This window comes from Aquila chrysaetos, chromosome 2, assembly GCF_900496995.4.
Source record: "Aquila chrysaetos chrysaetos chromosome 2, bAquChr1.4, whole genome shotgun sequence".
Lineage (NCBI taxonomy): Eukaryota > Metazoa > Chordata > Aves > Accipitriformes > Accipitridae > Aquila > Aquila chrysaetos.
In genome coordinates, this window is record NC_044005.1 from 78,607,710 (window position 1) to 78,632,993 (window position 25,284).

General features: G+C 38.2%; 1 protein-coding gene across 1 annotated transcript in view; it reads left to right on the forward strand.

The window, feature by feature from the left end:
- LMBRD1 (LMBR1 domain containing 1) overlaps positions 1 to 25,284 on the forward strand; it is an 83,869-nt gene that overhangs the window by 27,425 nt on the left and 31,160 nt on the right. The window contains exons 6-9 of the mRNA XM_030007474.2: positions 245 to 333; positions 1,660 to 1,733; positions 18,793 to 18,918; positions 21,428 to 21,580. Coding sequence (XP_029863334.2) covers positions 245 to 333; positions 1,660 to 1,733; positions 18,793 to 18,918; positions 21,428 to 21,580 — 442 coding nt within the window. The remainder of the gene's footprint in view (positions 1 to 244; positions 334 to 1,659; positions 1,734 to 18,792; positions 18,919 to 21,427; positions 21,581 to 25,284) is intronic.

Sequence of the window (25,284 nt, forward strand, 5' to 3'; positions counted from 1 at the left end):
AAATCACTTGTTCATTGACTTCAAACCTGCCTCTGCACACACTCACATGTACTCTGCTGATCTAAATATTGCATTTGAGGGGAATGTGAATAAAATGAAGCATTGCATTCAGAATTTTTTAAACCTAACATCATACAAATTTTCTTCAGGAATAAATGGGTTTCTATTTTCTTAACTTGGAAGTAGAATTCTTTTGATATTTGACTATTGGGCTAAGTGAGATGGTTTTTTTGCTCTGTTACAGTGCTTTTGTTCCTTTGAATATTCCCAACAAGAAGAATTCCACAGAGTGGGAGAAAGTGAAGCTCCTGTTTGAAGAATTTGGAAGTAGTCGTAAGTCTGAGATTTGTTCTGAGCTTTGCATAACTTGCTACTAACTTATCTTGGCATATTCGTCATTGACTGAACAAGAAAACTAACTTGCTTGGTGACAGTTTTCTAACTGGACTCTAATTGCTCATCTACACTAAATCTTTGCAATAAGATTATTCTTTTTCTCTTCAGACAAAAAAAAAAAAACCCAAAATAGAACTGTCATTAAAGTAGAGAGGAGACACTGGCAGTGTCTGCTTTCAGTACAGTTCCCATCTGACACCAAGGATTCCAATGTTGTGTCCTATGATATTAATGGTGGGGAGGGGAAAGTATGTTCTTCCATGGAGTCTTCACTTAACATAGCTTTTAAATGTTACTTAGCCAGGGTGTGCTTTCAGAGCAAAGGTGTGAACAAAGTGTTTTATAGGTGAGCTAAGACAGACTTGATGCCACTTTACAAATGTAGGAATAAAAGTTATTGTGCTCTAAATTCTTAAATTAACTAGAGGGAAGGGGGGAACACTAAATAGTTGCTCAGTTACTATGACTGGGTGCAAACATGAAATTGATTGCTTAAAGCTACTATAAGTTTCCATGCTACTGTTTAACCAAAAAAGCTTGCCATATTGTGTCCTGCATGGTGAGGTTAGGGACAGGGCTGTCTGTTGTGAGAAATTATGCAGGAGGATTTGCGGAGTTTGATGCCTTTGGGGATGAGTTTGGTAATGCTTTTCCTCTACTATCTCTTTTCATTTCTATAGTGATAGTAAGGCTACAGTAATTTCTTAGTCCCCTGACCTTTTTCCAGTTTGTGCATCTGCATGTATGTGGTCTGGGTGAAGCTGAGGCCTGGAGTCTGGCTTGTTTGGCTGTTTGAAGGATTCATGCTTGCCTGATTCTCTGGATAGTGCTTTATTATGAGAAATCGGGGGATAACAAACAAAACGAAGATGAACCATCCAGAATGCATGTGCAAATTCTTAAAATTTACCACAGCACCCTGTGGAGGCCAGAAATAAGTCTTGAAGAGGCATTAGACATCTGTGGGAGCAAGGTCATTAGTGGCTAGTCAACCATTTGACAGAATGCAACATCTGTGAACTTGTAGCAAAGGTGAGATGACTGTCCTGCTTCTTGCAGTATTGGAGGAGGATCTACTGCTGACAAAAAAAAAACTATGCCAGGTGAATTTTTCAACTGAGTTGTGATGTCTGGTAACTATGTCTCAATTTTTTTTCCTTCAACCTAATGATGTTAAGTATCTTCAGGAAACCAATTCAGTAAGAAATGTTCTTATACCTCTACTGTTGGAATTTTCAACAGGCTTTTTTTTTTTTTTTGCAGATGGCTTGACTGCTCTTTCATTTTCCATTAGTTCCTTGACTGTGATTGGAATGTTGGCAGCTATCACTTACACAGTAAGTTGTTACACAAATGTTTCAGCTCTTTACTTTCATGATACTTGCAGTTATCATGGGCTGTACTTGTATGGAAAGCTGTCATCATGCTAAACAGCTTCAACAGTGTCTTCTAGCTCTGGATTTTCATGGTTTGAAACACTACTTTTGAGTTCTTGGAATGAGAGGAATAACTTCTTTACTGCAAGTTTAAGAACCACTGTTTTGGTACTTGAGCACAGATCAGACTTAATTTCAATGTCTTTCTGCAGGTGGAGGTCACATTATGGCCTATGGCTTGTAACATTCACTGGCTCCTCTTGTTTTTAAGCCTCTGTCTCCTTCTCCATCCAGCAGTGGAGAACTAAATACTGCTTTTTTTTATTCATTGAACTATGGCATAACCTGGATTTGGTCTGGTCAGTCTATAATACTGAATATAAGCTTTACTACAACTTTTCTACGTTGATGTTTTTACCTCTACAGAGCTTTATGAAGAAAAGTCTGGCAGAGTAACTTGATTTGTGAAGTAGTGTGCAAAATATTCTCAATCATAACTGTCTCTTTGTAAAAGGCTGTTCTTCATTGAATAAATTAAAAGCGATGTCTTTAACAGAGCACTGCTTCACAGTTCTGTATTTCTAGAATTTGAGTCAGGGTAAATACTTATGCATGTCAGGATTCAGTTTTAGGTATAAAGAATCTGCAACATCTGAGATGTGCTTAAATCAAGAATAGCTAAAAAGTTAAAAGCAAATAGAATTTGAAACTGTTTAGAGGCTTGTTTTCTAAAGGGAATGTTCTTGGTAGTCCTAGGCATGCAACTACACTACTGTAGTTGTTTCTGTAGTTTGAAAGGATTTGGAAGTGTTCATTCTGTAACTGATTGTAAATAATATGATTAAGGTTATGTAAGTTAAACTGTTTCACTCTTGCTTTTATGTGCAAAGGAAAGAAACCATTTTAACTTACTAGCTTTGACTAATATTTGATGTTCATGTGGTCACTTGCTTTTCCAATCTGTTCTGTTTCTTCAGTCACTGAATAATTAACCTGTTTGTACTGCTACATGTATTAACTTGTCATCATGGTAAAATTTTGCAACAAAGATCAAGTTTTAAAGCTCAAGGTAACTGCAGACAAAGCTTTAAAACTTCTTAGAAGTCAGTGTTTTCCTGATAGGTTTTCATCTTTAAGTTCATGTCCTTGCTGAAGTAACCTTCTCTTCCATTGCAGCCTGGTTCTAACATAGTACAGTTGTTCCTGTGTAGCTTTGCTAGTGAATTCTAAGTGGCTCTGTAAAAATAGCTCATGAAGTAAGTTATTTTGATGCATTGCTAGCCAAGGAGATGTTTTGTGTTAGCTTGTTGTCAGGCAAAGGATAAATGGATAAAATTACCGTAGAACAATGATATGAGAAAGAGGGAAGAGTGTTTTAGTCGTAACTAGTAAGTGGTTAAAGTACCTGCTAAATACTACCTTTAGACTCTTAAACAAATCTAAATTGAGTAACAAGAATAGCTAATGATTTTCTGTCTCTATACTACTGACTTCAGGTGGTGTAAGTTAGAGCAGGATTATGTGAGGCAATTTAGTACAGGGTCTTAGATGTAAGTGTCAGAACACTGACAGCTCGGTGGTCATCAGGCTCTGTGCAGTAGGTAGGAGAGCAATTTGGTGGATCAGCTAGTAGGTATCTCTGGTGAGCTGAATTGCTCTCAGCCCTGCTGACTAAGTGCTTTAACTTGACCTAAATTGTAAATTTTATTACTTTAAGCTTTTTCTGACTGACAGGGGTCACTAAATCATTCAGGCTATATTGCTGACATCTAGATTGTGTGCTGGTCAAAAAGATCCAGACCTTTGCCTAGCTTGTAATAACATGTCAGCTTTTAGCAAATTTGTTTCCCTTAATTATGGAAGGAAAGATTAATCTCTTTTCAATTACATTACTGCAGAGCACATGTAATGTGTTTTAACCTCCATGAGACTAACATTAAGAACAAACTCATTAGCTGGGAGAATGTCATCACTGGTTTTTCCAAGCAGCTACCCAAGTATGGCTTTTATAACTGTTAGTAAATGTCTATAAGTATCTAAAATGCAAGGTTGTTTTATTTTGCACAAATTTATTGCTGACTGAAATGTAAACTATGTTTAAGAAAGTAGTAGTTGGAAGTTTTTTGATTTGTTGCTAATATTACCTACTTCTGATGTTATTTCCCTATTTATTTTTGGAGCACAGTTTGGTTGTAGGCACCATTCAGCTGAGTATCACAATATGCTTCTGTCCTCAAAACTAGCTGAACCTGGAAATGTGACTTCTGTTTAATGTTCAATAACTTCAGTGTGCTGTGTCTGTGTGGTTTCTCAGATGAAGGCAATACCTCTGTCCTCAATGTTGTTGCCTTAGTCTTACTGTATTTAGGACTTGTACAAATACTGGGTGGTACGTAAGGTGAAACATCAAGCATGAGCTAAAAGTCTTCTCTGAATGCCTTAATTACTAAAATTTTAGGCTAATTTGCTGCTTGGAAAACTTAAACCAAGCTGTCCATGCAAATGCCTGGAACATGGAGTTATTTGCTTTGTTTTTAACTGCTGTATTTGATTCTTCTGAAACTATCCCTTCTGTTTACAGTAGGTGTTACGGCAGGGTAGGAGAAATGGAGGAGCTATTTCACAGAAGGTTTAGGGATGGGCTCACACAGGAGGTGGTTCTTGTCTACCTCTGATGAGAGAGTGTTTTTGGTCATTGTTTTTTGTCATTGTTTGCAGGCTCTTGTAGAATCTTATGCTGAAAACAGTGAGCTGTCTTTGTTATGTGGGTGGACTGAGGTACAAATATGTCATGGACAGCGAAAACCACTTATTAGAAGGTCTGTGTTCTCAAAGTTGGAGCAGGAATACGTTGGTTTTTTTATGCTCTAGTGCTTTCGTAACACTTTGCCCACTGCCAGTGATGGCCAGGCTTCCTTATGTAAGCAATTTCTGCCTGTAACAGCATGACAGCATGAGCAGTGCTGTTCTCATGGTCTGAAGAGTGGATTGTGAGTGTGACCTCGACAGCATGGGGATGCCAAGTACCTGCATTCCAGTTTATATTGTGGGCTGGGCTTTTCCCAGTGGTACACATAATGCAAAAGTTACTTCAGTAGTGAAAAGTTCCTGAGCTGTCACACTTTGCTAAGCCTTGGGGAGAGGTTGGCCCAGAGTATAGCTTCTCAGTCTCTACCAGTTTGGATTACTCAGCTCCTTCCAGTTGGGAGGAGAAGTGTGATTCTGGAAAGAGTAACTGCTTTTCTCTTAGTAACTTCCCACCTCTTTGTGTTGTGGATTTTTTTTTTTTGCTGTGTTAGTGTTGTATAAACACCCCCCCCCCCCCCCCCCCCCCCCCCCCCCCGGCCCAGAACCTCTAGATAGGACAAAGGAATTAGTGTGCAGGCAAGTCTGTGAGACTTTGTCTATAATGCTTGTTTCTGACTTCAGACATCTGACGAGTAAGTAGTTAAGCTCCTGTATTTTTCAGCCAGCCCTCTGCATGCCTATCAAGCTGTTTGTCCCAGTTTCTAAAGGTGGGAGGCCTTTGTGCTTAGTCATCAAACCACTGTTTGATAATTGGTGGTAGATTTCTTTTTTTAAACACAAAAAGAAAATACCTTTATATAAGGGTGAACACAAGAACAAAGACACCTACTTCAAAATTTTCCGCAAGTGCTTAGCAAATGATGGGGAAGAAAGGGTAGAGAGAATAGATGGGGACACAGTGTGTGATGTCCGAGTTCCCTTATTTCTGAACAGAGGTGATCTTACATCTTTGGTATATACTAGTTAGGAGTTGAGGATTTGTAGTATAGACAACTGGATTTTTTTAATGTTCCCCTGACTTTTGAATATTCCCCGTCTGTTCCATTGCAAGTGTTGCAATTCTGTTGTGAAAGGGAAGCTAAGAATGGGTGTATCTGGTCTTCTGTATAATCATATTCACCTTTTTACTCTAAAGAAAAAAATTTAAACTTCTAATGAAGGTTGTATTGTAATCAATGATACGTTAGCAAATACTTTCATACCTAATTAAGAATGTTTTTACTTTGAATGTCTACTAATTTAACACAAAATACTAAAAGTAAATGGGAATGCTGTGCCTGCACTGACTGCAGTTGACTGATTTCATCTTAAAATGTTATTTGTGGAAGAGTACCATGAAACAGATGAATCAAGTGATTCTTTTTAAGTCACTTGAAGTACAATTTATCCATTCTACAATTAGTCAAATGTATGTTAACAGTGCTGCTTTTGTGTGGCCCTCAGTGTGAAGAATTAGATTATGGCTGTTCTAAAATTGTGCTTTTGCACTGTGGTAATATACAATACTGTGAGAACCTGGGAAAAGAGACTTTCGCACTGGCAGCAGGCAGCCTTGAACTTGAGTAGATAGTGAGAGCAAAAGCCCACTTCTGTGTGTGTATGCTCCTAGGCTTTCTCTATGAAAACATATTCTCCTGCTTTCACAGGAGGCCCCCCCCCCGTGCAGGGGGGTGGTGTTCTTGAGATTGTAAATGGCTACTATTTAAATTATGGAACCAACAATTTAGTCCAATGGCTAATCTAGTTAAAATCTATTTTTTAAGGAGTACCATCAGCATTGATCCAGTGTTCTGGGCCTCTCAAGGCCCAGGGTGACTTAATGTGTTACTCTGAAGTACATGGTGAGCTATTCATGCAGGAGAGAACACATTTCTTATCAGACCACGTAATATTGTAACATTCGGTACCTTTGGTTTTGGCATGGAGGGGATGGGTGGGGAACAACACAAACTGAAGCATCATGCTGGACCAGAGTTGCTGACAACTGAGGACTTGTGTTACTGAGTATGATAAAAAGGTAGATAACACTACAGTTTGATGTGGTTGTCATTATGTTAGCTTGCTGGCTTTCATTTTCTATGGCATCGAATATCAAAATCAGTTCACTAAATTTGATCTAGTGATACGTACAGAGAAGAGCTTTTCTTGTAGTTTGAGGGGAAAAATGCAGGATTAAGCTGTTGAGTTGTGAGCTTGTCCCCAGCTTCTGAATGGGTTGGCATGAAATACACTGTTAAAGCTGAAGATGCTGAAGAAAAAACTTATTTGGTAAGAAAAATTCCAAAGTTACTCAATTTCTGTGAAATACTAGTTATGAGTTTGGGAGGGGATTAATAATACATATTGAACCTGAAAGCGTCTCATCCCTGAAGGGAAATCACTGGGAGGGTACTAACACTGAAATTACCAGCTTAAGGAGTTAATGGAAGAGTTGCTTCTTTCAGGGAAGGTCATGCCTTCCTCAAAACTGCTTTCAGTGACAACTTCATACAGAAGATGGTATATGTTTTTGCAGATGCTCTTGATTAAAAGCAAGAGTTATTGTAAGAATTAGATTTAAATTCAAGTTTTATGCTTGCTATGAAATATCTTCAGCAGTCAACAGCTAATATATGATTGAAGGAGCAAATTAAATGTTTTATGGCACTTCTTAACACCATGTAATTCAAATGAGAATAGAAATGAGATACAAAGAAGGTGACTGAGGAAGACTAAAAGGATTGTTTAGAGAGAGGATCTTAATTTCACACTTTGAGGGGAAAATAGGCTTGTTCTGTTTAGTTTTCCATGTGATGACATTTGGGACAGTCCTGCAGAATGTGGCAACTGTGGCTTCTCTGGACCTATAACCGTGTCTGGCAGTGGGCTGTGTTGTTCTTGAGTCTGAACCTTTTTCACTAGTGTTACCCTTCTATAGGAAAAACTGAGCTTCTCTAATGCTTGATTGCAAAGGGAGGTGCAAGGTGTCTAGCATGAGGCTAAACATTTTGAAGGTGGTGTATAAAGATAAGCTGGAGCAGACATCTTAGTTGTATTTGACAGTCCCTTACCTTATTTAAAAAGTCCATAACAGTAAATTCTCAAATTGCCTCTTATGTTTGCCCTATAAACTTCTGTTCTATTAGCTTTGTTTCTGTTTTTTTACTATAGCCATTCCAATAAGCAGTTTTTCTTCCTAAGGTCCTTGTTTTATTAGGAGGTGGGCACAGAATTGAATTCCCTAAATTTTCCAAAAACTTAAAACTTTTTGTGGAGTGCAGCGAACTTATAGGTTAGGACAAAAAAAAAAAAACGATTAGTTGTGTGGTAAAATGAATACTGTTGTTTTAACAGCATGATTTGTGTGAAATTGAGTATAACAACAGTTTAGGTCTATACCTTACTCATATTGCTACATTACCATTTTTTTAAAAAGTAAATCAAAATTTTGAAAGCAAGTTTATGGACAGATATGCACAGCACTTAATTCTTAAAGCTTCAGAAGTTGTATTTTGAAGAACGCTTCTGCACTAAACTGTTCTCGGAGTAATGCTTCCCACTTCAGCCTTCAACTCTTGACACAATTACTATACTGTTATACCATGCTAAAATATCTTGTCAGTGATCTGCATTTTCCAAATTCCCATTGCGAAGCCAGACCTAGCCCCCGTGGGGGGGTCTCCCATAAGATCCTCAGAGAAGCTTATGAAACGTTGGCTGGATGAGCAGGGAGTGAGGTGGATTGTGAACTGGCTGAATGGCTGGGCCCAGTGGATGGTGATCAGTGGCATGAAGTCTATCTGGCTGGAGGCCAGTCACTAGTGGTGTATGCCAGGGGTCAGTACTGGGTCCAGTCCTGTTCAACATCTTCATTAATGATTGGGATGATAGGGTAGAGTGTACCCTGGGCAAGCCTGCAGGTGACACAAAACTGAGAGGAGTGGCTGATACTCCAGAGGATTGTGCTGTCATCCAGAGGGACCTTGACAGGCTGGAGAAATCAGCCGACAGGAACCTGGTGAAGTTCATCAAGGGTAAGTGCAAGGTCCAGCAGCTGGGGAGGACCAAACCCAGGCACCACTGCGTGCAAGGGACCATCCAGCAGGAAAGCAGCTTTGAAGGGAAGGACCTGGGGGTTCCGTTGGACATCTAATTAACTGTGAGCCAGCAGTGTACCCTTGCTGATAAGAAGGCTAATGGTGTCCTGGGCTGCATTAGGAGGAGTATTGCCAGCAGGTCATTGGAGGTGATCCTTTTTGTCTACTCAGCCCTGGTGAGGCCACACCTGGAGTGCTGGGTCCAGTTCTGGGCTCCTTAGTACGAGAGATATGGAGCTACAGGAAGGGGTCCACTGAAGGGCCGCAAAGGTGATTAAGGGACTTCTCTCCTACGAGGAAAGGCTGAGAGCTGGCACTGTTTAGCCTAGAGAAGAGGAAGGCTCGGGGAAATCTTATTGATGTGTACAAATATCTGAAGGGAAAGTGCAGAGAGTATGGAGCCAGGTTTTTTTGTCGTGCTCAGTGGCAGGACCAGAGGCAAAGGGCACAAAATGAAACGCAGGAGGTTCCCTCTAGACTTCAGGAAACTCTTTTTCACTTCGAGGGTGACTGATCACTGGCACAGGTTGCTCAGAGATTGTGGAGTCTCCCTCCTCGGAGATACACAAGAGCCATGTGGACATGGGCCTGGGTAAGCAGCTCTAGGTGACCCTGCTTGAGCAGAGGTGTTGGACCAGATGATCTCTAGAGGTTCTGCAGTCTGTGTACTAAGTGGACCTGCAGTATTTAGCAGTGGTACTGATGGTACCATGCTTCCTGTGGGTACCTCATGGTGTGAGATGTCTTCTGTGTTTAAGCTTGGCTGTAGCCTATGAAAAGTTTGAGGGGACAGTGATTGACAGTAAGGTTGGTTCTTTATTGGATTAATTTAATTTCACAATACTGGTTTTACTGGTTTAACCTCATTTAACTCATGTTGGAAAAGGTTTTGTTCCATCACAGCTGTGTTTTTGTGAGAAAATGATTTATTAGAGATACTTACTATGATTTATTCATCTCAGTACCACTTATGTTCAAAGCAGCTCAGTGGGTGGGGTGCTTTGAAAAACAGTATGCAGTATCTTCAGAAAAGTAGGTAGGTCTATGTTTTAGTAACTACTAACTCTTGCAAGACTATTCTATGTCAGAGGGTAGTAATAACTTTTAAGTAGTTTGATAGGTGGCAATTTTCAGAAGCTCCTTGTGTAAGTGAAAGGGAGAATATGCCTGTTCTGGGGGTGAAGAAAACTGCATTTAATACTCTTAATCTAAGCAATACAAATGACTTTTTTCCATTATTTTGTAACTTTAAAAACTTGGTTGTACAAGAAGCAAACTTGCATGCTTTTGTGAATGGAAGTAAAAATATAAAAGTATTTTTTAGCTGCGAAAGGTGCAGTTAAGTTTCTTGTGACTAACTTTGAGCTGATCCTTATTAGCATGGTCTTCTAAAATATAATACTAAAACTCACACTTGGATGTTGCATTTCCTTGCTGAATACACTGAAGAATAGTCTTTTCTTGACATTAATTGACACTTTGGAAGACTGGGAAAGGGGGAAAGATGCAACTAGGGAACATGTGTATTCTAAATTTTTAACTTCTTAAGGGGAAATAATAAAATAGTGGTTTCATCAAAAGTATATATGAAGTCTACAATTGCTCACAATAGATACGTTAATATTGTTGACAGGAGCATTAACAGATGTCACTTTTCTCAGGTACATGCAATGTTAAAATGTGTAATGTTTAAACTTTATTTCTTGGTATGGTTCAACTTTCAACATAATCTTGAATCGGTAGTTGCTTTTCTATTTAAAGCTTTAATAACACAAAGTCTACTTTTTTGGTGTTATGTAATGCACAATATGAAGTACAGCACTTGATATTTAAAATTGTTTTGTAAGAAATGTGAACAAGTGATCCTCAGGGGGGCTCTGCAAATCCATGACCTTGATGATTTATACTGACAGCTTTCCATGTCTATAAATGTGGAATATAACAAGAAAATGATAAATTAGTGTTGCAGTGCTTTGTTTGAAATGGTTTCACAGATGATGTAGCTTGCATCTATTCTTTCATTAATGTGTTTTGCATTGAAATCGTTTTACATTGCCTTAGGTATTAAGACAATAGTTGTTGTCAGCTCCAGATTGCTATTTGAATTCAAGGCAGAATAACGTATTACTCACACAATGATAGGCAGATTAATTTTTGAGTGATCTTGTGCATCTCATTTAGCATGTCCTTGAAGGATGATTATAATTGGCTCTGTAATTTTTCCAAAACACTTAATAAGCATTATCTGATTTCATACGAAATTGTGAAGTGATCCTTTTTCCTCTATCCTGAAAGAGATGTTACAAAGCTCTGTTTGTCTACTGACAAATTTAATGACCTTTTCACACCTAATTTATGAGTATGATTTACTTTTCTTACAGTTGACTTACTTTTATTAACAGCCGAAAAGCTTAAAACCTTATAGTTTGTGTAACCTTAAAAGCACTTGTTGTCTACTTAAAAGAAAATCAGTAGTAACTGATTACTGAGAAATCCAGAAGTTAGTAGCATTCATTGTCATTACCACTTCATCACTTCAATGTCAATTCTTAAATATAAAAGAAAAGTAGTTATTTGTTTATGTTCACTTCTCCATGAAGCAGTAAATAACTGAAATAGCAAACCAATTTGGGTGTTATTTGTTTTAACAGCCTGATTCCTACTACACTCTTGAAGAAATGTAGATATTAAACTGCTGGATCAATGATAGTTTTGTACTTTTGAGATTTTAGAGTTACAGCTTGAAAAGAGGTTGATCTTTGGTTGTTAATGCTCTTCTAAGCCTGATGGAGCAATGCAGAAGATGGCAACTGGTCAAAATAGTTATGTTCACTCTTATCTGTAAAAAAGTTAACTCTGACTCAGTTGTATGTCCAGCAAGTACAAGTTCACCATGCATAGTGGAACAACTGTAGGGTAGGGGCTGTCATACTTGGTTTCTGCTTCTTACAAACCTTGACTGCATTTTTTTGTCCATTTAAACACTGATAAATGAGACAATCTTTGTATCTGTATGGTGGAGAGAAAACAACAACATGAAAAACAAAGGTGAATGTGCAGCAAAATACTGTAGTGATGAATGTTAGAAATGGATAAACAAGTACTTTAAGCACTGTTCATGTTGTGTACAACAGATCATGCAAGAAATAGCACACTGAACATACCAGTTCAGTTTGGTCAATCCATTCCATGCTTTAAGACTTTTTTTATAGCAATGTTACACAGAAACTTACGTGCTCTTATAGCAACTGAATATTGGATACTAAAACTTTCCATCAAAGAACTGAGACTTTACTAGTAAACATATTGAATTATTTTCCAAGCTGTATGGCATGAGCTTTTCAAAAAAAATAAAAAAAAAAAAAAATGCACAACTGTCCATGAGATGGTCTGCCATCTCCAGGTGCATTTAGGAGGTTTTCTCCTTTACTCTTTACAATTTAGGGAGGATGTGTGAACCACTGTCACTGTTTGCCATGCTTAATGGTGTTCTAGAAATAAAATTCTTGAATTCCAATTTTTATCTTTAGAATGATAATGTGTCGATAGCCTGAGATGCAGACAGATTTCTTTCATGTGAGAAAGTAGCTGACTGTTACTTGTAGAGTCAGATTACTTTTCAAGAAAACTGTGCAGTCTCGGTGTGCAGAGAAGAAAGGAACAGTTTCAAGTAAGGTAGAGTCCTAGTTGAAGTGCAGAAGTGTTGCCTGTGTTGGTATGACATACGAAAGTGCCCCACACTTGAGACTACTTAACTAGAGTAGCTTACCTGCTCCATCAGAAGCAATGCTGACAAGGGTGCACTGTATCCATATGAAACAGTGATCAGTATAGGCAACTGAGCGGTATCAATTGCTATGAGGGATAAAAGATATCATAGTGTGACTTCCTTCATGCTTAACATAATTCTATACCAAAATATTTTTGAAATAGAGGGGGGGTTGTGGGATATCTGTACTGAAACAAACTAACTTGTACTTGAATTGTATTTCTTTAAAGCACTGCATATCCTGAACCAGAGTTTAGCTGTTTAACTTGAATAGATGCATTTTTTGAGCACAGTGTAGCTGGTAAAATTGACCACTTTGTCTTCCATGGTCACACTTTCAGGTGAAGCGTTGAAACAAGCTGTTGTAACAAAATAGGAATTTGAATATTTGTATATTTAAAGTAGTGAGCATTTCTTCTTATGTCTCTTATATGTTGATATAATAGAGTTCTTTTTTTATTTGGCTGTTTCATGTGACTTCGCTAGAGGGCAGTGCTATGCAAGAAATGTTTGTCAGTATTAATTTCTATACTTTTTGTGCAAGATTATATATATACCTTTTAAAGCACCTCAGTGATAGCACTTAAAAGCCACATCTGCTTGATATATGAACCTCTAAAAATAAATGGAATGGGGAGTCTGTCTGCTGTGCTACACAAGTAGTTTCTGATAATTCCTTGAAATCACATGTTTAATTCTTAAATATCTTGAACCGAAAAAGTTGCTGAACTACCTTCAACTACAGTGCTGGTTGTGTACCAAACTGATCAGAAACAACTTACCTGTTCTGTTTGATCTCTAAAAAGGAGAGATTATCCTGTTTGGGCCACAAGTTAATCATTAGACTGTATCTTAGCTGAACATAGCAGATGTAGAAAGTGGAACATAATCAACTTCTAGTTAAAGCATGATGCCTGATGGCTTCAGGCTTTTTTGCACTAGGTGTTCAAAGTTAGCTTTAACTCATTTAACTCTTTTGTAAAGGCATTTGCTATATTAATTTCAATGTGTTTTTTCTGTGCTCCTTATGGCTGATCTGGCTGATTATTATGTGTTCCCACCTTAATACACCCTTTTCAGTGCAACTCTTTTGTACCTTATGCAATTTAAAAATGTTAAACTAGCAGTTATGGTTCCCAGTGGAAAAATTTTCTGAGTTTTTTTAATATTCAAGGGTTTATCCTTGACATAGTTGCTTGTTGCAACTTCTGTAAAACATGATTTTACAACTTGTCTCAACTTTACTTGTTTTCTATCCTCTGCTTATGAGTGACTATTAACATACCTGGTAACTAATAAGAAAGGAGGCTATTCCCTTATATAGCCATGGGCTATGTGAGTTTGGCAAGTCTAAAGTGTTTTAAGATGCTGAGTCTGCAAGAGACCAAAGGTTAAAACCAGCAACTCTTCTTTCTAAATCGTAACTGTGGAATGACAGGAGAATAGCTAGGTCTGCTGCAGACAGAGTGGGAAAGAAAGGGGACACAGGAGAAGTGAAGATTAAGCAAATGGGAAGCAATGCTCATGTAATCTCTATTGAGGTATTTTAGTGCTCCGTCTGGAGCACAGAGTATATTTGGGTTCAACGGCATGCTGAGAGAATATCTAGAGTATGCTTCTTGCTGTTCTTCAATGCCTACTGCTACTGCATAAATGGTATTGAATTGTTGCTTTCATGTGAGTTACAGGCTCTTGCTTTGCTGATGACAGGTTTCTTTGCAAATTCCTGTCTCAGGCCTAGCTACTGCTTCTGTGAATAACAAATAAGGAAGAAGTCTGAAGAGCTTTATTTAGACTGTTCTTTTCATAGGATAGGTAAGCTGTTTTTTCTGTTGCTTTAAGTTGTTTTGGTTTTTAGTTTTCTCTTTAGAGTAGAAGGCCACCTACTTCAAGAAAACTAGGAAGTATAAATATTAACTTCATCCATCCAGAGATATTATCTGTATTGCCTGTGGGCAGATGCTCAAATCGGAATGAGACAGTTGCTCATAGATGATGACCTTAACTGGTACTTCCTAGGTAGTGAGCTCTTGGTGTTTGGCTTTCCAGCCCTTAAGCTAACTGATAGGGGGTGATCTCCTATATGGATCACTTGTGGGGATTCAAGAGAGGGGAACCTTCTCCAAAATAAATTGTTTTAACTATAAATTTAGATATTTTTTTTTTCATACTGTAAAATGGGGTTTCAATGAAGCTGATCAGGCATTCAGTAACAGCAGAGATAGCAGCCTGTGACTTTAAAGACCTAACCTTGCAGCATGTATTATCAGATACCAGCCTGAACAGTTAGTGTTTAGTACTAGATTCAGTTCGTTTTGAAGAACCTATGTGGAAAAAACCATGTATGCTGTAATTGCCTGTTACGTTTGGATGATTGTTTTTATTTTTCACTGCAGCCTATCTTATGTGACTTCATGCTTCTAGCGAAGGGTTGTCTAAAAATAAGTCCTGGAAACTATTGTTTCAGTGGTGTAAATATGTCAAGACTTAATTACTTATTTTATCAAATTTCATGTGTATAAATTAACTTCTCCTAACTACTTTAAAGGCTCTTCTGATCTGTTGCTATGCATATTCTAATATTTGAATGCACAATGTGTCTCAGGACGAAGCCCCTCTCTTGGCTTTAGTGTTCAGCTTTGGTTTTCCTGTGTTATCTCCGATACATTGCTTGCTTGCTGAGTTGCAGATGCCCAAAATAATAACCCTTGAATAACTTAACGCTTGCACTAGCCCAGGGGATTAAAACTTTGTTCAGGGAAGCCTTGAAGTTCTATATTAGCCTGAAGGGAGATGCAGCCCTGAAACTGAGCTAATACAGCTTCTGTTCAGACCTGTGACACATCACATGAGATGACTCATCTTTCTGTCCTTCATTCTATATCTTGTTGTCTTGAAGGACCAAAGTGGCTTTTCCCCCACTGATGATGGGAGGCTTACTTGCATAATCATCTCACTATTGGCATCTTTTGTATTCAAGGAAGGAACTTAGACTGCCTTTATCAGTAGAGCAAGCTTGACATTCAAGTACATAATTCACATCTGCAAAACCAGCAAAACAATGTGTCACTTTAAGGGTTGCAGTTTGCTTTGTAGAAACTTAGATTTAGAAGATTTAGAACTCTAAATTTTATTCCTTAACTATTTCTGCTGAGTAAATATTTGATATCTGTTAGTTCATGATAGCTGTTTGAAGAACAGGTGGAAGCCTCTGCTTAATGGTGAAATCTAATTGCTTCTATACTTAGGTTTATAAAATTAAGTAGGTCTACTGTCATAGCAATTTCTCTATTATATTTGGTTCTACATACTGAATGTCTTTGGCTGTGGCTGGAAATGTTTTGGGGTCCACAGAGGGACCTTGGTTAGATTGCAGCCTGCATTCTAGTTACAAAATTGGATGGTGTTTATACTTTCACCTAAATTCTGGAGTTATGCTATTAGCAGCCAGAGCTGAGTGAAATCTTCAGTGTCAATATGGGCCCAATACTATTCAGTCTTCATAAATGATCTGAATGGTGGGGTTAAGTATATAGTCATACAGTTGGAGAATGATATTGAACTGGGAGAAGTAGATACAATAGAATGAAGAGCCACCATAGAGACATTGACAGGTGGGAAGATTGTGCCAACAAGAATAGCATCAGGTTTAGCAGATGGTTAAGGCCTTCTCTTAGAATGGATTAATTCCAACCAACAGTTCATGCAACAGTCTGACTGCCTGGGGGATGGCTCTGCTGAAAAGGACCTGGAAGTCCTAGTGGACAGCAAGCTGAGCATGAGCCAGCAGTGTGCCCTGCAGCAGGAAGGCAAACAGTGTCCTGGGTTTGCATCAGCAAGAACATAGCCAGTAGGTCAAGGGACATGATTATTCCACTGTACTTGGCACTTCCAAAGCCACATCTGGGAATACTGTGTCTGGTTTTGATCCCCCAGCTTAAGAAACTGGAAAACTAGAGGCTCCAGTGGAGGCTTGTGAAAGTGATTAGGGAGTTGGAGGATGCAACCCATAAAGAAAGGTTGAAGAAATTGTATCTTCAGCATGGAGAAGAGGAGGATTGGGGGAGACTGCTTTGTAGCTCCTGTAGATAGCAAGGCAGCTTAATGCTCTCAAAGGAGATTCTCTAAAGGGAGAACTGAGCCATATTTATGGACAGAGTTGTTAAGTGTAGCCTAAGTTAAATTCTTTTCCTTACCTGAAATAGTTAATCTTGTAGGTAGGCCTTTCTGTGTTTGTATAGCTGTGTTCAAACCAGAACTTCTGGAATGTCTTGGAAAGCATGAAATTTCATTGCCATCATTAGCCTGTAATAAGAGGTATCTTTTCCTTGTATAGCTTTTACAACGAAAAGCTCTAAGACAGGGACTGAAATTATCAGTTACTTTTTGTAGCTAAAAAAAGAGTTTAACTTTATTTGAAACAGTCTGTAAACAGTGCTGCAAATACTCTTTTTTTTTTTTTTTTCTGGCTGTATATTTGGGTGACATATGAGGCTATGTCAGCTGTGAAGTCCTGAAATGCTGAGCAGATATCTAATAGCCTACCTTTATTCTCTAGGAGTCTATGGTAAAACCAGTTCTAATACTTTAGCTACACGAAGAAAGTCATGTAGTACAGGTTGTCAAAGATCTAGCTGAATGTGTTCTTTGCTAATATATACTTCAAGAAAAATTTGAAGGAAAATACTTTTCTCCTACCCTTACTTAAATGCTTTGAAGTGATTTAACAGGTACCACTGTTTCCTTGGGACTGAAGCCTGTTGAGAGACATACATGCTGTCTGCTTGTTGAACTTAACTGACACTGTTCCAAGAATTTACTGGTAATTGTTACTCTGAATATAAGACACCTAATTCCACAGTAAGTGAACAAGGCTGTCAGACTGCTAAACTTGTGTTTTGTGCTTTTGTAGCCTAATACTTGGAGGAATAATACTTGGAGGAATGTTTCTTGAAATCATGGAGTATTGTCACTCGAGAGTGAAACTGAAGTCTGTGGGCTCAGTGTCAGCTATTTATATTGAAATTACTATTAATTTAAATAGTTAATGTGGTTTTGAGCTACAATAATAGTAAATAAGACCCCTTTGTTACAGGGGCTTAGAAATGGGTGTTGGTGGCAAGGTATATGGCATGTTGAAAAATACACCAGAAAAAATGGACAGTGGCTTGCTTTGAGTATAATGTGTGAGACATTAGTATGTCTAAGTAGGTTCTTAAGCAGGTCAAATCAAGTCTTCTGTACAGAAAGCTCATGTGATCTGAGAGCATGTATGGTGACATATATTACACATTAGCATTTGTGTTAAATCTATTCTCAGTATTAAATGTAAAGCTGTGCTTGAAGGAGGGAGTGATGTTCCTGTGAAAATCTAGAAAACTGCTCATTTCTGAAGTTAGCAAATGTACAGATATCAAGCACTCTAGTAAAACTGCCTGTGTTCATTGTGATTAAGAGAAGAGTAATGTTCCTGCTGAGCTCTGCACTGAGAATAACCTATCACCAACAGCCTCCCACCCACAGAAAACCAAAAAAAGCCTATGGCTAATGTCTCTAAACTGCTTGGAGAAACTTCTGACCTTGGCCTAGATCTATAAGACTCATAAGGTAGCAGGGAAGAAATAGTGGCATTTTCTTGTTTTTTCTTATGGTAGTGGAAAGATTACAGACTTAGCATTGGAAAAATCTGGGCGTAATGTTGACATAGAACCTGACAAACCCTTTGAATGGTATAGGACTTATAACTAGGAGTAAATGCCAACAAAACTTACGAATGTGAATGGGTATCTAAGCAGTCTTGGAATGCAACTGAGTTTAGGTGCTCACCTAGCTTCTGCTGTGTCTTTTTACTGCAGAATTTTTTTAGTAATTCAAATACTTTCTACATAATTTCATTTTAAAAGTAAGTTGAAGACTACTGGCTACAAAGAAATTGGGTATGCTTTGCGTCTAAAACTATTTAAGTTCAATATCTAGAGATTCCTGTATTACATGATGTTTTGTTTTTGATCTAAGGTGGGAAAGTTAAGGTTTTCGCAAGCGAAATGATTTGACAAAAACCCCAGAGCTAGTTTGATAAATCTTCAGTGGGCTATGCTTATATGAAATCTTAACGCATGCTGTTGTCTCAGTGACTGTGAGATGCTAAGTACCATTGGAACAATGTGGGATGCTGGAATCTGCATAGCATGTTTGTCATGTTTTGCTTCAAAAAGGAAAAGAATTGATTGCCTTGGTACAAGTCTCTAGAAGGAGGGTGGGAAAAAAAACCCAGCAGTGATACCTTATAGCTTCAACATACAGCAGCCTTGTCAGATCAAAACGTATGGCAGAGAATTTGAGTATGTATGTTTCTTTCTTATTTTAGGCTTACGGTATGTCAGCTTTGCCTCTAAACTTGATAAAAGGAACTACCAGCGCAGCTTATGAACGTTTAGAGAACACTGAAGATATTGAAGAAGTGGAGCAACACTTATTAAGGATTAAATCAAAGGTATGGTCTTCATTGTTCTCACTTTCTTAATGATTTTTTTTTTTCTTGCTTGCTTACTAGTTTATGGTCATGCTGTAGAAAGTTTTTGTTCCAGAAAGAATAGTAAGTCAGAAGTGACTAGCTTGCAGTTATTTGGAAACAAATGTGGTCACTTCTGTAGCAGCAATTAGGTTTTCTTTCAGTCCTGCAGCAGTAGTTACTTCTGTCTAGCTAATAATGGTGTTGGTGAGCTAAACTCAAACTTCTCCAGTCCTGCTTAGATATATGGAAGAGATACTTTGTAGAAGGTAAGAATATTAACCTCACTAATAACCTAGTCTGCTACCAGATATGGCATCCAATTTGTTGATACTTACTCAATGTTGTTATCAGCACTGGATACTTGCCACATGGAGCTGTCATGAGTTAGATTCATCAAACTATTAATCATCTTTATGAATAAATAAGTCCCAGATATTCTTGCTTCCCAGTTAATGTACCTTGCTGTTATAAATCAGTTCTTTATGAAAAGCGTACATATGGAACTCTGTTCTGAATCCTAAACACCCCTAGGATGGTAACACCGTTTGTAAACCCATGATGGCTTTGCAGCTCACTGAAACACTGTGCCTGACGGAAGCAGGACACCTAAAAACCTAAGAGCAGCGCAAGCTGAAGGAGGATAAGATTTCTCCTTTACATACAGGATGCTAGGGGAAATCTCCCACCCTTTTCCCAACCTGTTGCAGACAATGGTTTGACCAGTGTTTTCACAACCCTGAGTGGGCAGAGAGGGCATTAAAATGCATCACTTTAATCCTGGCAGTCCATCTGGGCTGTCGTGTGCTTTGCGATAGTAGACCTCAGCAGTGTTGAAACAGTTCCAACAGTCTTCTCTTGGTACTTGACTGCCTCTACACAGTGTGGGCACCTTCAGTGTTCTAGAAACCTTGTTGCATAATGAAACCTTAGTAGTAGTCTCCCCGGTTTAAATTGTAAAGTTTTGGTTTTCTACAGACTACTACTACAACAAAGGCATCTCTATTACTGAAATCAATATAAGAAAGAATGAGAAACCTCTGAAAAATGGAGCATTACTACAGAAGACTATGTTGGATTATGAGAGTTTGGAAGCAACTGGACTTATTGTTCAATCTAGCAAACAAATAGGATCAAAAAGTAGCAAGTCTTTGTTACATATATATTTTAATGTGACCATTAGTATAAACTAATTTTCCTTGGCTTATGGATTATTATCAGGATTCTGCCTCAGTCTGTAATTGAAATCTTCAGTTATGTTTGCATGAAGTCATGAAAAAAATGAGTGTTACTGAGTAATGTACAGTGAAAACTAGAAGCATGAAAGTATGCTACTTAATCTAATGAAAAGATTCAGGATGTAGGATGGCCTTCTGCTATTAGTACACCTGGTAGCTTTATTTCATTAGTCTTAAGTAATCGAAGATTGGACTTGCAACTTGGGAGCTTGGACTGTTTTCAAAAAGTCTTTTCAAGTCACTGAGGTGCTATACAGGGTATGGAGAATGTGTTCCTGTTAAAAGTGCATTGTGATCTCCAATTTAAGTGTTACATGTGCCTAGAATGTGGTCGTAGTCTTGTAACCTTTGAGAAATATATCTAAAATAGATTAACTTCACTGGGTGTCAAGTGTTTCACTATTTACAGGAGGGCTCTTTTAAAATAAGAGGGGAAGGAAACTGAATAGGGAACTTCAAAATTTAAAAATATTTAGTAGGAGATGTACAAAAACTATAAGAATCTTTTTTATTTAAGGATCAGTTTGTTGTACAGTAACGTCAATGTTGGAAACAATTTTGGTTCAGCTACCTAATGCCCATTTTGTTGCTTTTGCTTATTAGCATATAACTGAGATTTAAGGATCTGCTACTCGATTTACAAGAGTGCAATGGCGCCTGCTCAGTATTTAGAGGCTCAGAATTTAAGTACATTCTTAAACATAATCATCAAACAAACAATTATCTGGTACACTCAAGTAATTTTTGGGGTAATGGTGCTTCTTGTTTGGATTTTTATAAGATTAATTTTTGGAACAGCAAGTACAGGAACGTAGCTGAGTATCTGTAGTGGAATGCTGGAGAGAATACAGATGCCAAGCTTCATATATTGGTTTAGTCATGGAATTTGCTTGGGAGGGACCCCTGAAAGGTGTCAAGTTCAACCCTCTACACAAAGCAAGGACCCCTCTCAGGTTAGATCAGGCTATTCAGATCACATCTGGGCATTTTAAGTGTTTCTAGCCATGGACACTGCTCACCCTGTTAAAATTTTTGAACATCCTCATTGTGAAGAGCATTTTCTACCACCTAATAGGAATTCCTCTTGTTGCAGCTTGTGACTTTTGTACTTGGTACTTTTGCGATGCGTAGAAACAGTGTGAATTATTTACTACAAAGTTGTTAGAGTTGTTGTAGCTCATTAAACTAGGTGTCAAGTCTATTTTCTTGATTCAATGTTCCTTTATCTCTTGCACTATTTTTTTGGTAACCAGTGCAGAGATGGTCGGCCTCTGTCATCAAGGGATAGACGGACTGTACAACAACTGGAAGAGAGACTAAGGACACTTCGAAGAAGAGAGAGGCATCTGGAGTCTATTGAGAAAAGCTGGTGGACGAAGTTCTGTGAAGCTATCCGACCTCTGAAGGTAAAACTTTGTCTCGCTTTTTGAGACTTAAATTGCAGTAACTTCCAGCTTTCTTCTTCCCATATAAATTATAGGTCAAGTTTATCAATTACTAACCTGAATATCAACTGCTTATGTTTTTGATGACTATTATACTACAGAATGACAGCCCTATAGCAAGCTCTGAGCTCTTGGAAAACCTTTTACTTTGTCTAAAATATGATTTAAGATTGAAAAGGAGCAAGTCCTAGCTTATCTACTATAGTGCCACTGCTGTAGAAAATCTGAGTATCTTGTCTTTTCTCAGGCATGTGAAAATGAGGAGAAGGAAGAACTCTATAGCTGTCAGGTAGCTCAGGTTAATCTAAATTACTTGTAGCCAGCAGAAATGAGAGATATTTTGAGAACATATGCATTTGGAATGAGCATCTTGCCAAGTAATTACTTGGTCAGTAGTAAGCTAGCTGTATAGAACTTACATCTTGATACTTAACCAGTGCAAAGGAGACTATTACTGGGGCAAAGCTTTGATCTTGGTCTCTTTTTGATCTTAGGACTTTGATTTCAGAAGATAACTGGTTTTAAAATCCAGTGCTTTTATGGAACAGTATTGCTGTATAAAGTATTTTTTTGCCAACTAGATGTAGGAAGAAATTTTAGTGTTACTTGAAACTGTAGGCTGCACTTCAAAAAGCTGAGGGGGGGGGGCTATAAGCAATTTCCTCTAATGTCATTGCTACTGTTAATGCTGAGTACGAATGGAAATGGGCTAAAATTGCAGTTGAACAGAAGCTTTCAGTGCGAAATTCTTAGTGGAGTTATCTTTCTATGGTACATTAGAAATCTAGACCTAGTCCTTTTATTGAAAGGACAAATATCCCTAACTGTTCGCTTTAACAGTTTGGACTCTTCCTTTGATTCAAAATAGCTTGTGTAGTTTCTTTTAACTTTTCGCATTAACCTTAAATTTGGGAAATGCACTGGCCATATCTATTGTCTGTAGGGTTTTAACAGGTCATCGTCTTCTCTTAGGATAGTGTACAATATCATTAGTTACTTACAGATTATCACTCATGGTCAGCATGGTATTCCAGTCTCTGTTTGTTCTTGTGGTTTGAATGCTATTTATTTTCTCAGTAACTGTGATAGTCACTGTGAATTGTTGACTGAAGAATCACAGACTAAAAGGGAGTTGCAGGTGGATAATTTTTCCTGACAGATTTTTCACTTGGAATAGGGTTGTACTATAAAGTGTGTTACAAAATTTGTTTACTTCGACTTTTCCTTGAGCTGTCCTATGAAAGTAATAATGTTCATCACTTAATAATATCTTAACTCTTGCAGGACTGTTTTACTGTTATTTTAATAACATTTGAATTGTCTTTGCATGTATATAACCTGTCAATCATTCAATTAGTGGCTTTCATGAAGAGGAAGAAATCTTTTAGTATTCATATGTAATATTTCTGATCAATGTAGAAGTGCAGCAGACATCTTCGAGCTTTGCTTATTGCTTTACAATACTTTTATCTTTAGTGTAACTTGTATATTATTGTTCAGGAATGGCCATTTCTCAGACTTCAAGAGAAATGCCATTTGTTGTGAGGTGAGTACTAGATATGGTGAATGCTATTTCTGCTTTGTGTTTGGGATGGTCAGGTTTATCCGAGTTGCAGACTTACTGGGACTGATAGAACAGAATATGTGTTCAGGAATAGCACTTAGTCTTGGAGGTCTTTTACAGTGTTAACTTAGTGTCTACATTCAGACTTCCATAATAATACTGTCTTTGCATAATATCCACCTATATTCTTGCTTTAATTATTTTGTTATTGCTAAATATCTATTAGCATGTGATCTGTTTGTTAAACAAAACCAAAACTTTTTTTTTCTGAAGAGTAAGCTTTCTTTGACATGGATTAAAGTAAATTTTGAGAACAACTGTTTTACTCAAAGATGAAGCTCTTAATTTTTCAATTTAGTCAAAAGCAAGACGTGGAAGATCTCAAGGAAATGAGTAATGGTCAGCATGGGATTGTCAAGTAATGTCACACTAGTCTAATTTCTTTCTACAAAATGTTACATTTCCTGTAGATAGACAATCTACTGCTTTTCCTTCCATTATTATGGTTTCTCACACTTTCATCTGATACTCTCAGCAGCAAGAGAAATGTGGTATGCTCTAGGGATAGGTATAAAAACTGTTTAGGGAAAAAAAAAACCCTTCAGAGCACATAATTATATATGCTCAATATATGAACAAGACTATAGGTTGTGAAACATGGAAGTGTATTCAGCAATGGTAAGGTGGGAGTATTGCACTGTTTTTTCATGGGGTACCTCAAAACAGTTGTTTACCAACTGAAGAGATGCCTAAGGTGAGTAATGTAAGAAAATTAAGTGCTCTGTTTTGAACATTGAGATCTGTGTGAACAGAGCATGCTCATGTGGCTTAGCTTAAGCAGGGACTTAAAGGCATTGACATCAGTCCAAGTATATGGAGGCTACTATAAAGAGAACACTGTTCTCTTGATAAATAGAGGGTGGTATACTTGAACGCTAGCTAGCAAGAGAGAGATAAACTGTTCTCCTATCTAATCTTAAGAATAATGAGGACTTTGTATAGATGTGCTGCTGAAGGCCTTCAGAGAAGCATAGGTACAGTTAATGCTGTCTTGAGGATGGAGGGCTAGGGTATTCCTCTTCTTTTTTTTTTTTTTTTTTTTTTTTTTTTTTAATGTGCTTTTGATTCCCCTGCCACTTCTCTGGAGAGAGCTGAGAGAGGGGAAGCTGTAGGCAGTTGCTTGGATAACAGCCATGCTGGCAGAGTATTAGTGCAGACTGTAGGTGCTGTCAGGAGTCAGTCTACTTGCCACAAAGTGGTGTGGCTAAACTGACGGGCTTTCTTCCTGCACTCACAGCTGCATCTTCTACATTAGGGATGGGGATGCTGGCAATGTGACAAGTAAGGTGTGTGAATATTTCATGTCCAAAGTTTACATAGTGATAACTTAGTACCAAGTGTTTCGCTTCATTTACATAATTTTTAACCCATGTTTGCCAGGTTACCTAAAACTTCCTGAGAAGTAGATTGTGTCACAATAGTGCTGGTGGGTTGACTTTATTGGCTGCGAAATGCCCACCCAGCTGCTCTCTCCCTCCACATCAACAGGATGGGGGAGGAAATAAGTTGGAAAAATGCATGGGTCAAGATAGACAGGGCAAGCATTTACCAGTTACTGTCATGGGCAAAACAGAGTTGAGGAAAATTGCCAATTAAAATTGATTTGAATGGTGAAAAACAAAGACCATTTAAAACACTTTCCTGGCCCCCACCCACTCTTTCCCAGGCTCAACTTCACTCCTTTAGACTTGACTCTGGAGTGGCCCAGTGGGGATGGGGAATAGAGAGTTGCCATCAGTCCGTAACATCTCTTCTCTGCTGCTGCTTTCTCCTCACACTTTGTCGGTGTTTTAGCATGGGTATCCTCCATGGGCTGTAGTTCCTGTCAGAAGAACCTGCTTCTGCGTGTGGGATCTCTACAGGCTGCCACTTACTTCAGAAAATATCTGCTTGTTCTGGTGTGGGATCCTCCATGGGCTGAGTGTGGTTATCTGCTCCAGCACGGCTCTCTTAAAGGGCTGGGGGGGATGTCTGCTCCTCTGCCTGGAGCAGCACCTCTTTCTCTGACCTTCTCTGAGCTTGGTGTCTACAGGGCTATTTC